Here is a 14,117-nt window from a genome sequence, read left to right as displayed (position 1 = left end):
TCGTCCAGAGACGGTGAACCAAACATTATTTAAGTTTGGTTTATGAATGTTTGTAAGGTTATTTCTATGTTACCGAATGTGAACTTGCAATGTTGAAGGATTATTCCTGGGCTGAATTTATTTATTGTTAATCTTGTATTGTATGCATTCTCTTAAATTGTACATAAAATTGGTTATTTACCGTATGTATAACACTACCATAAACGCATTCTTCTACTGATAGTATTTCTAGATTTTCATTATTGATATTAATTTATCAGCGGCCCAGTTAGCTGATGGTGCGTCTAAGCTTCAAGGTCGAGTCGAGGCAGGTCTGTTTGGACAGCTGAACTCAATCTGCTCACTTGGATTTGACAGCCGGGCTGCCAACGTCCTATGTGCTTCACTTGGATACAAACGGTAGGTAAATGCCTATAACAGAATTTATAAAAAGAATCAGCGAATTTAAAGACACGTTAACACTGCCCATGCTATTATGCTATAAATCAAACAACACTACAAAGTACTTAACGAGTGTTATGTACAATAGGACGACTATAAAAAGTAACATTTGAGTAAACACGTTATAATACAAACATAATGCATCTTTTAGCATCTAATAAATTGTTTCACGATGTCATCTTATTTCCTTTTACTCGAGTAGGATCAGATTCATTCGGTTTGCGTTAATTTGCATAATTTATGGATACTGTCCCAGAAATACCGAAATTCAACTGTGTTTAAAATATAAAAGATCATTTGTATCTCGTTAAATTTATGTTGCCAGACCAAATCTAGCGTTTAATTTTTGCTATAATTGCTACATTGATTGTTTGTATGGGTAAACTTTACTTTACGAAATATTTGTTGAATTTGCGCATTTACGTACTTTAAATTAAAACATTAATCCCTAAGACATGTATGTGTAAACCCGCTTCGTATATAAAAAATGTACCAATCATTTAAATGAAAACTTAACGTGTTGATTTTACATGGATAGGAAAATTTATTGCGCATATCAATTCTGTGTTAGCAAGGTCCAGAATTTCAATACACACATCAATACAAATGATTGCAAAAATTAAAATGAATTGCTTATCGAATATAACAAATGGTATGCCACATCATTCAGTGGTGCAACACAGCTGTGGATGAACTCGTATTTTGGCGCCGGGTCACTATCGATATACAAGCGAAATATCACCTGTTCGGGGGATGAAATCTCATTGGAATTGTGCAACCATTCTGATATGGAGATTCCCGGATGTGACAATAAAAACGTTGTCGGGTTAGAATGCGAAGGTCAGCTCTGGGTTCATTCTTTAGTTAGCATGAAATGAAAGCATTTTGCAAAATTCATCATGATTACAAACAAGTAAAATTAGGCGCACCTGAGAACAGCGTGCATAAGATGAGCTATTGCGGTCAGTCTATTTTCAGCGTCCGTCGTCATACATATTTTCTTTCAAGCTTTCTTAATTTTGATCCTCATGATTATTTTGACAATATCTAGGCAAAGCTTACATCGGCGTCACGGATATCAAGAAACTAATTCAAATCTTAGATACAACTTTAATAAATCTAAAAGCAACGCATACTTCATTATATATAAAACTTAAAATGTACATGGTAATCTTTGCAATATAGCCAAATTTAAATCTTGGTCACGCGAACCTACAAAAATGATCAGAACGTCAATTCTTCATAAACACCTTTTACCACTCTTAAAGTCACATTTATCAAATACAACTACGTAGAAGCCACATTTATTGCTCCAACTTGATGGAAGTTAATCGGACACTTTACAATATATAGGCCAATGTAGAATTTGCATTACTTGTGGTCATCAGTCGAATCTTAAAAAAAACACAATATAAGAGCCAAATGTATGAACTAATCTTGATAGATCACAATCAAAATATTTGTTTTCTTTGTCAAGTGGGGTCCAAACGACGTCTATAGATCAAGTTTTGTTATTTGTTGTACGTTGTTCTCAAAACTTTAAAGTCTCTATAACGCTCAAAATCAACGAAAATTTCGTTAAGTATTTCATAAAATTAAGTTAACACCTTAACAATCAGTGTTTCTTATAGTAATAGCCAAAATTTCAACGCTAGATGTGGAATGATTACATAGATTTTTGTAGATACAAAATGCTCGTTTTTATTTATTTGTGGCCACACTTAATTCCCGAGAATATGTCTATTCATACAACACACGAACACCATTTAGTGTTCATGTATCGTATGAATAGATATGCAAAACAATAATAAAAAAGAGAATTTCGTATCTACAAACATCTATTTTACCATCTGGTGTTGAATTTTCGGCAATTGCCATAAGGAACACTGTTTTTAAATAGGTTAAGTTTATTTTACGAACAATTGTACGAAATTTTCGTTGATTTTGAATAGTGATGTTACTTTAAGACCACATTGGTCTTCTTGTTTGAATAAGATCATTGTATAGACAATATCTTTGAAATTTTAATGAAGTGTAACTGTACATACTTTTGCCCCAAAGAAAAATGTCTGTCAACGGCGTTTTCAGTAGTGAAAATATACTGTTCTTTTCTGTAAATAATTATTCGATCATTTACCGAATGAATGCCAGTTTCTTTTTGTGTAATAAACGCAATTTGTTTTCTTAACTTTGGGGGAATGTTCGTCTGTGTATCAAATTTATCTTAAATGGCTATATGTTTAAAGACCTGGTTGTTGATATTCTACACGCATTTTCTGTTATCCAGAAAAGTAAATGACACTGGTAGACCTAGGTAACGTATTAATAATTATTGTTTTCTTTTACTGCAATCACATTTTATGTCATAACTAAAATGTTTATCTTTCTTCAAAACTTACAATATTGTTGTTTATGTGAACACGAAGATAATTACATTTATTGACTTTTATGTGCAAGGGGACATTATCAAGATTGAGCCACTGTTTGCAACCCGTCCATATGAAGGTATAGTAGACGGGTATCACGGGGACCTGCGATACGATATCGTCGGCAACGTTTCAAGTACCACTGCTCAAACATTGTGCGCAATGCTTGGTTATGGGTAAGACATTTTGTCTAACATGGTTAAGATTTAACAAACCTAAGATTTTATGTTGCTACTCAGAACTTTAACTTCCATTAAACTTATAAAATGCCAATTGTCACTGATTACAATTCATAGTTCAACCATTAAAACACAATTATGTTCATAAAATAAAAACAATCCAGCCGCATGGGATTTTCTGGACGTGCTATACCTGGAAGAACTCTGGATTACTTCAAGCAGTATGTAAACTGTTCCGGAACGGAGAGGTCAATCAGTGAATGCGTGGGTGACATTGAGTACTGCGTCATACGAGGACAGGACAATTGCCTTAGACAGTCATCAATCTACCAACATGTCACTTTATTTTGCTCAGGTATATTAATTTACAATTTAGGGATTTTTATTCTAAATTTAATTATATTATGGATTACAATACATATATAAATAAATACATAACATATTGACATCGCCATTTTTTTGCACATTTGCGTTTTGGCGCAAGGATGTTTTGCATTCTCGTTATATTTAAGCTTACAAGATACAAGGACTTAGACTGGGACCCGATGGCAAACTCTTAATGGAAATAAACGGTCGCCAGTGGGGGTCGTGTATAGACTATTTCTCATCACAGACTGCACAATCAGCTTGCAGAATTATTGGATACAGGTGAGTTTGCCTTTGCCGTCTGATGTTTAACTGTTTTAATAAAATGTATAACTGTATATTTGTAACAGTAACAATGTTTATATATGTATATATAATGTTAGGTGTTTGAATTGCACGCATTTGGTATTCATATGAGACTGTAAGTTATTTTTCTAGTTCATTGACAACTGTTTTCATTCGCATAGTATTTCCAAAAATTATGAACTCTACTACATAAAGTAAATCTTTATTAAACTTAAATTTATAAAGAAAGTATGGTAACTCAAAAAAGGCCCCGGACTCGATTTATATATTCCTTTACTTCCTTTCATCTTAATTTTTCTCTGTCGTCTGTACATTAAAATGAGTGTTGTTTACAGCATAAAATCTTATTTTTAAAGTGTTGCATTAATCAATCGACAGAAGCACTTTGAGGACGTTCCTTAGACACCCAATATACAACAAGTACTGGCTCTAGTCCCAGGAAACGAACTCGAGAGCGTTTCAGATAAGCCTTTAGCTGTTTGTGCATTAAAATAAAATCATCGACATAAGCACACTTACTATTTCATCAGTAACAACACTTCATAGTGAACTAAAGACATGAACTTGAAAGAACGAGAAAATCAAAACATGTGTAATGCGACAGTCAGAGCATAGCTTCATGGTTTATACTGCGCAGAGAAAACATATGTTTAAAATACAATGACATGGACTGTTATTTCTGCCTGGTTATATCCCAACACAATCACCATCATTTTTTTCTCATTTATTTCTCACGTGTCTTTACAATGTAGTATACATCGTTATTAACCAAAAAAAACGAAATACATAAGAAAGTGTTTGAAAAATGTACCTTTTTGTACTTTAACATGTCAAATATTTAGCGTATGCGTGAATACATTTTAAACAATGTTAACAGTGATAATGTCATATTAAGAACCTTGTGACTTATCGCAAAACATAAAATTGATAATTTGTTTTTACGAAACAGAAGGTTTGTTATCTACAAAAATAAAAGGAAAAAAAAAGTTTTACAACAAAGTGTGTTGGAATCGAATTGTTTTGAGTATTTGTTTTTCTATTGAGAAGGAATTTTTTAAAAATGTTTTGCCATAACATTTGTCTGAATAGCATTATTCATGTTTTGTAGAAGGTATGAATAACCTGAATTTAACCCCTTTTTTTGGTGTTGTTCATATATATTTTTTTTTATCTCTGATTCAATTTTTATTCTCGTATTTAGGTATTCAATAAAGAGAGGAAAAGTTGGTATGCATTTTTTAAATTTCATTTTAAATATAAAAGACTGTAATAGCATCATAATAAAGTTAAATACATCTGAGTGTAGTTTTTTTTCAGTGCATCCAAAGAAAGCATTGGTTTTATTTATTTAAATTTATATGTTTTTACTGGCTAGAAATGTTTCCATCTTTTTCCATATTATTTGAACGTGTTGGCACTCCCACAATAAGTGGTCTATTGTTACAATTTGTGATTGACAAAAAAAACATAAAGTGCTGTTGCTAAGTTTGCATTTAAAAAGATATGTGTTTGTGGGGACAATTCGCATGATAAATTTATATTGGAAGCTGCGTAAAGACATGTCTATATTTGAAATTTGGGGTAAGATATAGATTTTTCCACGTGGTTGAGTCTATATCAGTAAAATGTGTGTTCCATTTGTTTTCAATAATGTCATTGCCTTCGTTTTGCAACGGAATATTGTATAAAAATTTATAAGGGCATTTTGTTTTTTAATTGCCCTTTTAACAAAGTGTCGTCTGGTTGATTGATATCGAGGTCATTTATGCTTTCTTCACTTTTATATTTTGATGGGATAGATGTGATTAAGGTATTGAATTTCATAACGTCGTTGCTATTGATGTCGTAGAGGTATTTAATGTTTTCAAAATTATACATCGTTTTATTTTTAAAGTTAAAAAGTTGGTATACGTATTTTATACCTCTGTCATACCAATCGCGATGAAATAGTGTTTTTCCGTTGGCGGTTATTGACTTGTTTTTTCATATTATTTTCTTTTTGATGCGTTTTTGTGAATGCTGTGATTTGTATATCGCATTTGCTGCAGACCACGATGTCATGACGTCGTGTAGAAAAGTGTTACCTCCGCTTATTTATGTTATAGTTTATCACTGAGTTCACTTTAAAAAATAAGTTCGATTCCATATTTATTAAATCTCAAGTCCCATAAAAGGTTCCATTTACCACAGTTTTCAGAGTCTAAATATCTTTTTATCCAGCTATCTTTTATTGAAGTTAAGAAATTATTAATGTTTGTAAGGTTTAAACCACCATTTTCATACTTTTTATATAGAATTTTTCTTTTAATTTTGTCCGGCCTATTGTCCCATATAAAGTTGAATATACTCTTTGTTATGTTATTCAGTATTATGCTAGAAGGGTTCGGTAAGACTAAAAATGGATAGATTAATTTTGGCAACGAAATGTTTTAATGACAGTAATTTTGCCCATTAATGTAAGTTTCCTGTGTTGCCATTGTTTTAAACATGTATTGAAGACATTCAGTTTTGGGATTAAGTTATTTTGTACTTTCAAATCACTTTGATTACAAAAAGTGATTTCTAAAGTTTTTGCTTCTTGAGATGTCCAAATAAAAGGCTTTTCATTGCAGAATTTGGTGTTGGTTTTGTTCAAGGATCCAATTCGTAATATCGGTTGATTTCGCGGTATTAAGGTTAAGGCCTGATATATTTTTAAATTCAGTCAGGGTTTGTACTAATGCTTTTAATGATTGCTCGCATCCATTTAGGAACAAAGTTGCGTCATCGGCAAAAAAGGTTTGTTTTATTTCTTTGTCCAATACATTTATGCCTTTAATTTTGCTATTTTGCTCGATATAGTTTGATAATAGTTGCAAGCATATAATAAATAATGAGGATGATAACGGGCAGCCTTGTCTGACTCCTTTTTTTTATTTCAAAACTTTCTTTAAGATGGCCATTGTTTATTATTAGACTTTTTATGTTAGTGTAAAAAACTTCGACCCACTGGATTAGGTTTGACCCAAAATTCAATTTTATTAAAGACATTTTATTATAAATTTATGGTTTAAGCTGTCGAAAGCTTTTTCAAAATCTGCAAAAAATAACAGTCCAGGTTTTTGTGTTGCATTTTAGTGTTATATTACATGTAATATCAAACGGACATTTTCTCCAATGTATCGATTTTTCATAAATCCGGTTTGGTCAAAGGATATAAGTTTAGGTAAGCATTTTTTAATTCTGTTCGCGATGGCTTTTGTAGCAATTTTATAGTCTGTATTTAATAAACTTATAGGTCTCCAGTTTGCTAGATAATCTAAATCTTTTCCTTGTTTAGGTAGTATTGTAATAATGCTTTCTTTTTGCAATTCAGTGATTTCGCCTTTACCAAACGAATAATTAATTGAATTTATATAATAGGGCTTAAGTGTGTTCCAAAACATTTTATAAAACTCGACTGTTAGGCCATCTGAACCTGGACTTTTGTTGTAAGTCATTTCTAAAAGTGCACTTCCGCATTCATATTCGTTAAATTTTCCTTCACACGATTGTTTGCTGTCATTGGTTAGTGTTTTAGTTTCGGTTCTGAGAAAAATGTTGTCGTCGTCTATTTCTTCTGGTAAATCATTTCTATAAAGGTTTTTATAGTATCTTACTTCGGCTTCCAAGATTTCATTTTTCGTTTTAAGTGTTTTACCATTTTTGAGAAGTGTATTAATTGTCTTTCTTTCGGCATTTCACTTCTCTAGATTTGCGAAATAAGCTGTGGTATGTTCATTGTTTTCTATTTTAATAGCTTAAGCTCTTATAATTGAACCATTTATTTTTGTTTCATAAATTTGTTCTTATTTCAGTTTTTTTGTTTGATTAATTCTGAAAGCTCATCGTTATTGTTATTATTGTTACTATTATAATAAGTATAATTACAGTGTTTTTTCACCTATAGGGGAATGGTGGCGGGGCCCGTCCAAAGGGGAAAAACGCGTCGTTTTTTAAGGAAGAGGGGAAAATTAAGAAGTCATTCTTTTATATGTAATGCAATTTATTATATGAACACACATGTATGTATGCATGTAATATTCACAGCTGAATGTCTCTGTTCTTTTTCTTAAATATATATCAATGATTTGTTCAACATTAGTTTCATTCAGTTCAGCCGTCATGCACAGTATCAGTTTTCCAAGCCAATTAGAGTCTAATTGGGATTCTTTAAAATGGCAAATGTGAGCATTTTTTATCAATTAAATGGGCCAATTGAAATGTTTTTATCAACAAATATTGACACAATATAGATACATCAGGCCTTTTCCTGGCCATTTTGGAAAACTGTTTAATTCATGAAGTCCACTGATTTGGGAAAACCTAATTTAATATAACTCATTATAATAATAAAAAATCATATTAATTATAGATATATACCTTGTTAGTTGTTTATAAAATGAATTTGAGATAAATCTTTCATCATGAGGCAGTTGTTTCTAAAAAAAATAAATATTTTTTTTTAACTTTTGGAGGGGATTTTTTTTTAAAAAATGGGGGGAAATATATACTATTTTCGGAGAAGAATGGGGCCGAATATCGGCCCCGAAATTGCCATAGAAAACACTGAATTATTATTATTATTATTTTTATAATTATTATTATTATTATTATTAGTATTATTATTATTAGTAGTATTATAATTATTGCAAACCATTTGTTTTTCGATCAGGCGAATCTCATCTTCCAATTTCTTTTCTTCTATTTGGTTTTGTTTCTTTTTGAAGATGTGTATTTAATGGTTTCATTTCGTACGGTACCTTTTATAATTTCCCAAACTGTATTTGGATTTGAGTTTGGGTTAGCATTTACCACATCGTTTATTCTTATCTTAATCTTTTCTTGATATTCAATATCTAATAAAATAGAGTTGTTTAATTTGACATAACCTTGGCCTTTTCCTAAAAGAGATTCGTTAATTGATAAATATACTAGAAAATGGTCGGTTTTATATCGAGTTTTTTATGCTACATATATTGATTAAGTTACATAAGTTATCAGATATCAGGAAATAATCTAGTCTACAGTGTATTGGTGGTTTTGTATTTGAATACCATGTATATTGTAATTTTTCTGGGTGTTTTGTTCTCCAAATATCTGTTAGTTCACATGTCGATATAGTATTTAGCAGGATATTTCTGCATTTTGAATGTGTTTTATTGCTTCCATTCTTCTTATCTATATCTGTGTTCAAGACAGTATTAAAATCTCCTCCTTCGATGTGTGATTTTTCATTGTGCTTTAGCAGATAATTTTGTAGTGTATTACATTTTTTATGTCATCAGAGTTTAATCCGTAAACGTTAATTAATGTGATGATTTTTTTTTTGAATTTTAATATCGGCGGGGGCAATCGACCCCCTATAATTTCTGTGCTTTTGATAATTTCTATATTGCTTTTTGGATGAATAAAAATCCCAACCCCTTCGCTGTTTGTTTTATTTCCACTTTAAACGAATTTCCCGGGCCAATCCTGTTTCCATTTTTCAAAATTATCTTTTGATAAATGGGTCTCCTGCAGTATGTATATTGAGTGATTTAACCCCTTTAGCCATTCAAAAATGTGCAATCTTTTGTTTTTATTGCTTAAACCGCGAACATTAACTGTTGATATTAAGGATTCCATAGATGCTTGTTTATATAGTGTGCATAGTATTTATTGCAAAACAATTTTTGTGTGAACGCATATTGCGTTTTTGTATTGAGATAGAAACAGAACATTTTTTATTTTGGTCTCAAAAACGCAGATCGTCCAATTTTGTAAAAAAAATAATTACTCGCGCAAAAAGCCTCCTTTAAAAAAAAACATAAACTTTTTTGCAAATTATTTGAGGTAATTCAATATATATATGTGCGATGGGTGTAGAAAAAAGTTTGTATTGGAAAAAAAACACAATGATAGCATAAAAAAGGATCGTTAACATACAAATTAAACACAATACATGTGAAAAATAAAACAACAATAAAAAAGACTATGCATACACATTTTAAGTATCCCTTTATCCTTGGCATAATGCGAAAACAAAAGTGGACAAAGAGATGATAATGTGTGTTGCTTAAAGCAGGTCTATCTATACATATTTTCACACCATTTTCTTGATAGGGATTTTGTAGATTTTGTTCTAGTTGTTTTTCCAAGAAAAAATGTATAGGTATTTGACGTTTTCATGATAGTATATAATTTAGGCATGTAGTTGTTATTTTGTATAGGGCTCATTTTAAGTTATGCAATTTTTTTACTTACATGTGTTGTTTCACTAAAAATAATGTAAAGTAAAATGTAGTTAATTTGAATTTTCGTATAAGTAAACAATTTATCTATATTTAAATCTAGATTCCATATTAAAATTAGTTAATAATATATATTTTATCGTGTTTAAATTTCTTATTAAAATACTTTGAGTATTTGCTGTCACAGACATATCATAAACGTACAACATCATGTATATTAACATCTTTGTTCTTGATAAACTTTATCATCTATTATAGTGCATCTTATTACAATGGTATATATACATACAATACGTTTCTAACAATAAATGTTACATTATGGCTACTCAGCACAATCATGGCAAAAGAGGATGTCGTTTTTTTAGGAAACTTCACACATCAGTGATGCACCAACATTGGTTAATGTTGCCAATTAAGTTTACACCATGGCAATAAGATATCCCAGGGATTTGTAGATAAATATGGGAAAGTGATAAATAAGAATAACTTTAGTACTGACCTTTTAAACTATTTTTTACAATTGGGAGGTGGGCATTAAAGACAGCCTTAACCGGAAATAAATGTCTCCTACAATTCATTAGATGGTAGTCAAGGTCATCCAGTTTTGAGACACTGTGACCAATTATTTCATGTAGATTCAGTTATGCCCCCACGAACTGATGCTTGACTCTCAAAATATAGAGGACTTCCTTTTGATTCGTTGTAATTAAATTTGTTAATTCAATTTAATGTGTTGAAAATGTTAAAGCAAAATAAAATAAATATGCATATTTTATTTTAAATGATGTAGTATTTTACAATAATTTCTTGTATTGCTATATCTTAAGGGTGATTCATATTTCATTGAAGCTGTTAAATGGCAAAATGGCAAAATAATGTTATAGTAAAGGCTGTCGTAGTAATAATATACTCAAACTCTTGCTCTTCAGTGGTAATGCCACATTCACTGGACAGACAGCTGGAACTAATGATGTGGAAATCACGGGGTCACTTGTGTGCAGTGCAAACGCCACTTCTGTCGAGAACTGCGAACTAAAGCACCAGTTCAGTTACCGACCTTACCGGTTTGACTCTGCCTGCACCACATACGTGCTACTCACGTGTGGAACCTCGACAATCGGCCGATAAAAATATAAAATATATGCATATTCAAAGATAGGCAGTCATGCAGAATTTACTTTGTTCATTTTCTTCTTGTCAATTTTGCTAATCGCCATATTATAATGTTAACCCCATTCAATAAACAACAGCAAATGGGCAGACACGTATGCATGTCGATATTATTGCTTATGTCTGCCATATAATTCTGCCGTGGTGTCAGGTTTAAATTACGCCACAATCCATACATTATAAACTCACATATCATAAAGAAAGAAATAGCCCTCAGTAATGACACATTACAAATCTTTAAACAAAAATGGAATCGGATTAAATTCTCATAATGTTTGTCCATTTATATACATTTCACTCTAATGTTAGTTTATCTTTCTAAAATATATTTTTTTCAATCTTATAAGATCATTGTGAATATACAACAAAACACACAAGTCCAGTATACTTTCTTCCCACTTTATACAACTCATCATTTTTCATAACTATCATTCTGTTGTTCTTTTCTTTTCTCTTTAAAAAAGCACCGAAGAAAAAATATATTAACCCAGTTGTTTTATTTTTTATTTTATTTTTAATCTTAAGGAAACCAAAAAATAATATATATATATTAGCATATCTTGTTTAACATGTCTGAACATTATTGCTTTGTTCAATCACTTTGTTGTATGATCATATACATGTTTACAGTGTATGTCACCAAGTATGTGCTTGCTCGAATGTATGTACGTTACGATGTATTATTACCTACTATTAGTATAGGTATACGGACACGGTAAAATAGACACAATGATTAAGAAATTGTCACAATCACGATATTTAATCGGTAAAATTATGCATATGATCTTTGTTATTTGTCGTATACCATTAGCTACTATTATAATAAGTATTTATATATGCTTTGTATGTTATTCGTAAATTCGTTTATTTAGAAACTTTAATAGGATTTAATTGACAGCAAAATAAAAACAAAATAGTATACACAGTAAAACAATTTAAAAAAACGTGATTTATACTTAATTGCCAGGCTCCACACGTAGGTTTTATATAAGAACAAAAACATTTTATGACTTTTTTATTAGTTCTTATCGCATTTTCAAACAGTGTATTGTTCCTAGCTCATATAGTTTTTTTTAAATTAGATAATGTTCTGACCAGACTATTTAATCTTAATATTCAAGGCTGCCGTGTCTTTGTTCTTTTTCTTGAATGAACTTTTCAACGTTGTGACATTATGGCACTGAAATTTCCGAACGTGACGTGGATTCATTGACATTGAATTCGTAAAGTGCATGTAGTTAGTGTTGGACGCACGTACTATTTATCAGTGACTAATATTTTCAATATCCGTTTTTAGAATAAAATAAAGCTGTGTTTTATGTACTGGGGTTAAATATCTTACAACTGGTATTTCTGTAATCTGTATATATCCGGAATAAAGCCTTGTTTATGAGTGTTATTGTTTATGTATCTTACAAGACGCTGTCTTAACACATTTCGATTGTTTGAAGTTCTAGATGACTTTATTTGTGGGGTGGTACTTCGTTCCGATCAGGTAACTACTTCACGTGTTAGTGTTCTAAACTGGCAATACAATGCACGTTTGACCAAAACAAATTACAAAGTAACTATAGTATGTTATTTCAAAAGAAAAGGTATACTGATTGAAAGTAATATTTTGGGTTAACGCCATCACCAGTACTTGATAACTGAAATTTCAAACTGTTTACAAAAAATACGGTATATTGTTGAAGGTACTTGTTGACGGATTGTGTGAATACAGTTTACAATAATATCAACCATCATGTAAAGAGACATTAACTTGAGGACTAAATTCAAATGCGCAGTTAACTGATATTTAAGAAAAAAAGCAAACTCGTGTAAATTTAAAATAATTTATCATTATCAGCATGATAACTTTTTTGTAATTATATTTATGTTGTTTTATCCATTGAAATCATAAAAGAAATAGAGAAACGATATTTGTTGGATTTGGTGTACTATCGATGTAATTACATTATATTCTAGGGAAGCTTGTCCGTAGTTTTTATAAACATTCAAAGCAGAGAAGTCACCCTTTGTAATTTTGGGGGTCACAATGAGAATACCAAATATCTATAAATAGTTCCTGCCGAACAATAAAGATTATTGACAATTTTCACTGTTATTTGTTACTGTTTGAAACAGTGAAATATCAGTTTTAATTGACTGATATCTCTCTATAATCCATCTGAAAGCATAAAATATAAACTATTACGTCGATTTCGAAAGTTTTCATGAATAATTATTGTCTTAAGATCTTGATTAAATCATAGCTGACCATGGTACAATGGCGGTATTATTAACCACATAACCGTAACACATGTTTGAAGTTGGTAATTTACCTCTCCATCACTTGGCCAAAAGAAAGAATTAGCATGCTCTTAATTTATGCAAATCGTTGATTATGATACCAAAGCGACAATAAACCACGTGGTCTAGGAACTAGCGTTGGTCATGAAAAGTTTGTATAACTATTATCTTAAAAAGTCTTCCATTTGAAAAGTCTACCAAACTGACGTCAATACACTCTTGCCAAAAACATGGTTGACTTTGTACACGATTTGGTACTTTTAAGTCAATCATGACATTGGAATCACCACCAGCTATGTTCAAAACGTGGAAAACCATGCTTTAAATAGGTCAAATAGACTTGGCCGTTCATATAAAGGTAAGCACGTTTACAAAGCCATGAAAACATATTAAACAACTAAAATAATTCACAAGTAGTTGGCCGGCGGCACAAAAGCTGATCGGATGTTATATATTTCTTTGTTTTGTTACTCATGAAAGAAATTCCGAACGTAATAATATCAAACACGTAAAAAAGTACATGTATGTAGTAACTCTTTTATACAAGGGTTCACTACGAGTTCATTGTATTTAATGTTATACAAAATAAAAATTTGAAACAGGATTACAGTCGGCTTCTTTCAGTTATTATCAACGACCTTTTTAGTCTTTTTGTTCAAGTTGCATCTAAATGGGAGAGCTTGACA

At 31.0% G+C, this 14,117-nt stretch overlaps 1 protein-coding gene across 3 annotated transcripts in view; it reads left to right on the top strand.

Moving 5' to 3' along the window:
* LOC127838346 (neurotrypsin-like) overlaps window positions 1-14,117 on the top strand; it is a 297,353-nt gene that overhangs the window by 21,427 nt on the left and 261,809 nt on the right. The window contains exons 3-7 of one of the 3 annotated variants that reach the window (XM_052366046.1): window positions 261-399; window positions 1,112-1,281; window positions 2,899-3,043; window positions 3,211-3,401; window positions 3,559-3,694. In XM_052366046.1, coding sequence (XP_052222006.1) covers window positions 261-399; window positions 1,112-1,281; window positions 2,899-3,043; window positions 3,211-3,401; window positions 3,559-3,694 — 781 coding nt within the window. The remainder of the gene's footprint in view (window positions 1-260; window positions 400-1,111; window positions 1,282-2,898; window positions 3,044-3,210; window positions 3,402-3,558; window positions 3,695-14,117) is intronic. The other 2 variants (XM_052366048.1, XM_052366047.1) reach the window with 2 other exon arrangements.

The sequence above is a fragment of the Dreissena polymorpha genome, chromosome 7 (assembly GCF_020536995.1).
Source record: "Dreissena polymorpha isolate Duluth1 chromosome 7, UMN_Dpol_1.0, whole genome shotgun sequence".
Classification (NCBI taxonomy): Eukaryota; Metazoa; Mollusca; class Bivalvia; order Myida; family Dreissenidae; genus Dreissena; species Dreissena polymorpha.
Note: the sequence above shows the minus strand (reverse complement) of the source record. Positions and strands in the feature narration are given on the sequence as shown.